At 54.3% G+C, this 2,876-nt stretch overlaps 1 protein-coding gene across 1 annotated transcript; it reads right to left on the reverse strand.

Annotated features, from left to right (window-relative positions):
• Positions 1-781: 781 nt before the first annotated feature.
• Positions 782-1,491, reverse strand: LOC142076413 (olfactory receptor 14J1-like). The gene is made up of 2 exons (XM_075138713.1): positions 922-1,491; positions 782-808 (listed from the first exon to the last, which is right to left on the reverse strand). The coding sequence occupies exons 1-2, from the start codon at positions 1,489-1,491 to the stop codon at positions 782-784; spliced, it is 597 nt and encodes a 198-aa protein (XP_074994814.1).
• Positions 1,492-2,876: the final 1,385 nt, after the last annotated feature.

The following is a 2,876-nucleotide window of genomic DNA, read 5'->3' on the forward strand; positions in this document are numbered from 1 at the left end:
TGACTCCATCCTGGCCATGCTGGTGCGGGAGTGAAGCAGATCTGGCCAGACTGGCATCACTGCCCCTGACAGGTTTCTCCCATGGCTCTGGGCTGTGATACTCCGAGAAATCACAGGCCCTTTCCGCTCTTTCAGGATGTGTTCAGGTGTGTCACTGCATCCAGCCCATGGCTCCTCACTGAAGATGATGTGAAGCACTCTTCAGGCTGCCTTCCTCGTGCCTGCTGTGTCTCCGCTGCCTCTCTGGCATTGCAGAGCCCCATTGGGCTGTGCATCCTTCAGGTTAGCCCTTTTCCATTGGGTGACTCCACTTTTGGGGATGTTTTGGAAACCTCCATTCCCTTTCCACCCCGAGGCACCCAGAGATGCCCTGTGCTCTCCTGGTGGGTTCAGATCCCCTGTCAGAAGGTCGGGCATCTTTGACCAGCCCTGCCATATGTGAGAGAGCCTCAAGCAGAAGCCTTTTGACTGTCCAGGATCTCCATGGCATTGGGCACCAGTAAAGTGAAGGCTCACTCCAGCCCTCATTCCCTCACACATCAAGCCATGCCCTTGTCCCCCTAAGCCAATGCAGCACCCAAGCCCAACAGCAGGGCCTTTTAGCCTGCAATTCCCTGAGCGTATTCTGCACTCCACTGTGGAAAGAAGAGCCCAAGCTGCACACGCTGCACGCAGGCAATCCCCTTTATTTACAGACATGCCACAAAGGAGGCCAGCATTAGCGCAGTGATAGACTCATTGAGAGAAGGTCTTTGGGCCAGACAGACTGGCTTCATCCTCCTTATAAAGAGGATGAAAGCAAACATTTCTGAGCAAACACAATTATAACCAGTACAATGCCCAAAGGACACAAGTTGCCTGAGATCTCTTGAAGAAACCTTGTGAAGAGAGATGGGCAGCTTATTTCTGCTGAAATACTACTTCTAGAATCAGGTTCTTGAGGGCATTCTTGAGTTCCTTGTTCCTCATGCTGTAGATGAGGGGGTTCACTGCTGGAGGTACCAACGAGTACAGAACACTCACCACCAGATCCAGGGATGGGGAAGATATGGAGGGGGGCTTCAGGTAGGCAAACATGCCAGTGCTGACAAACAGGGAGACCATGGCCAGGTGAGGGATGCACGTGGAGAAGGCTTTGTGCCGTCCCTGCTCAGAGGGGATCCTCAGCACAGCCCTGAAGATCTGCACATAGGATACCATGATGAAAATAAAACACAAAATATGTAAGGAAAAACTAAACCCAATGACCCCAACTTCCCTGATGTAGGTGTGTGAGCAGGAGAGCTTGAGGAGTGGGGGAATTTCACAGAAGAACTGGTCCACAGCATTGCCCTTGCAGAGGGGCAGTGAAAATGTATTGGCAGTGTGAAGGAGAGAATTGAGAAAAGCAGTGCCCCAGGCAGCTTCTGCCATGTGGACACAAGCTCTGCTGCCCAGGAGGGTCCCATAGTGCAGGGGTTGGCAGATGGCAACGTAGCGGTCATAGGCCATGATGGTGAGCAGAGAATACTCTGCTATTACCAAGAAGACAAACAGAAAGAGCTGTGCAGCACATCCCACGTAGGAGATGGCCCTGGTGTCCCAGAGGGAATTGGCCATGGATTTGGGAACAGTGGTGGAGATGCAGCCCAGGTCGAGGATGGAGAGGTTGAGGAGGAAGAAGTACATGGGGGTGTGGAGGTGGTGGTCGCAGGCTATGGCGGTGATGATGAGGCCGTTGCCCAGCAGGGCAGCCAGGTAGATGCCCAGGAAGAGCCAGAAGTGCAGGAGCTGCAGCTCCCGCGTGTCTGCAAAGGCCAGGAGGAGGAACTGGGAGATGGAGCTGGTGTTGGACATCTGCTGCCTCTGGGCATGGAGGACTGTCCAAGAGGGAAAAGACAGTGATAAGTTAGGAGAGACTTCTCTGAGCAAAATAAAATCCATTTCTCATAGGACCCCGCCCAAAGTGTCTCCCTCCATTCAGGAAGACCTTTGGCAGGTCCCTTGCACGAGCTCTGGTTGGTGCTGGCTGAGGGTGCCCCAGGGAGCCGGGGGCTCTGCTGTGCGTTCTGGAGGAGTCAGTCCTGCCCCACAGCAACAGGTAAACAGGAACACGGGGTGATCTCAGATTAAATCCACTCGTGATAGCGAAGAGCTTCTCAGCATTGTCGCTGCCAATTCACCTGCCTGCAGAGCAGAGCTGTGGGGATTTTGGTTTGTGCCTTCTGGTCTGGTTGCCCCACCACAGCTGAGCAGTGTTTCTAATGCAGAAATCCTGGGCATTTCTGCTGCACTGCAAGTGAAATCGTGTGGGTCCTGAGAGGCAAAGGGACTGTCCCTCAGTGCAGAGTGAGGACAGTCGCTCTGTCCATCAGCCCGGATCTCAGCTGCCCTGTACTGGCAGCTCTTTCAGCTGGAGGACTATGGCACTCACGTGTTCCCCCCAAAAGAAACGGGACAGTGCTGGGAGCAGAGGAATCCACGTTCTGAGTGCACATCTCCAAAGCCCTTACCCCATCGTACCTGAGGAGGATCTCAGCTCTCCCCTCCCAACCACGGACACAGAGGGCTCCTTACAGCTGCCCACATACAGCCACCCAGCAGCATTTCAATGGCCTTAGCACCGAGGAGTCTTCTCCATGGGGCTCCTGCATGACATAGAGATGCCCCGGGAGAGCTTTGCCCTACTGGCGGGCAGCCTGCAGCCCAGCAGGACCTCCCAAGGAAAGACTCAACTCTCCTAAATTTGCTGTGTCCTGGAAGGAGGGTGAGATGTGTGCCAGCCGCACACCCTGCAGTACCCAGAGCCCCAAAGGTTAACAGGGTGCAAGTTGGATGCTTTTCCTCCACGGACATATGGGCATGACAGTAGACACAGCGTTGGTGTCTGAGTTGCA

The sequence above is a fragment of the Calonectris borealis genome, unplaced genomic scaffold (genome assembly GCF_964195595.1).
Source record: "Calonectris borealis unplaced genomic scaffold, bCalBor7.hap1.2 HAP1_SCAFFOLD_49, whole genome shotgun sequence".
Lineage (NCBI taxonomy): Eukaryota > Metazoa > Chordata > Aves > Procellariiformes > Procellariidae > Calonectris > Calonectris borealis.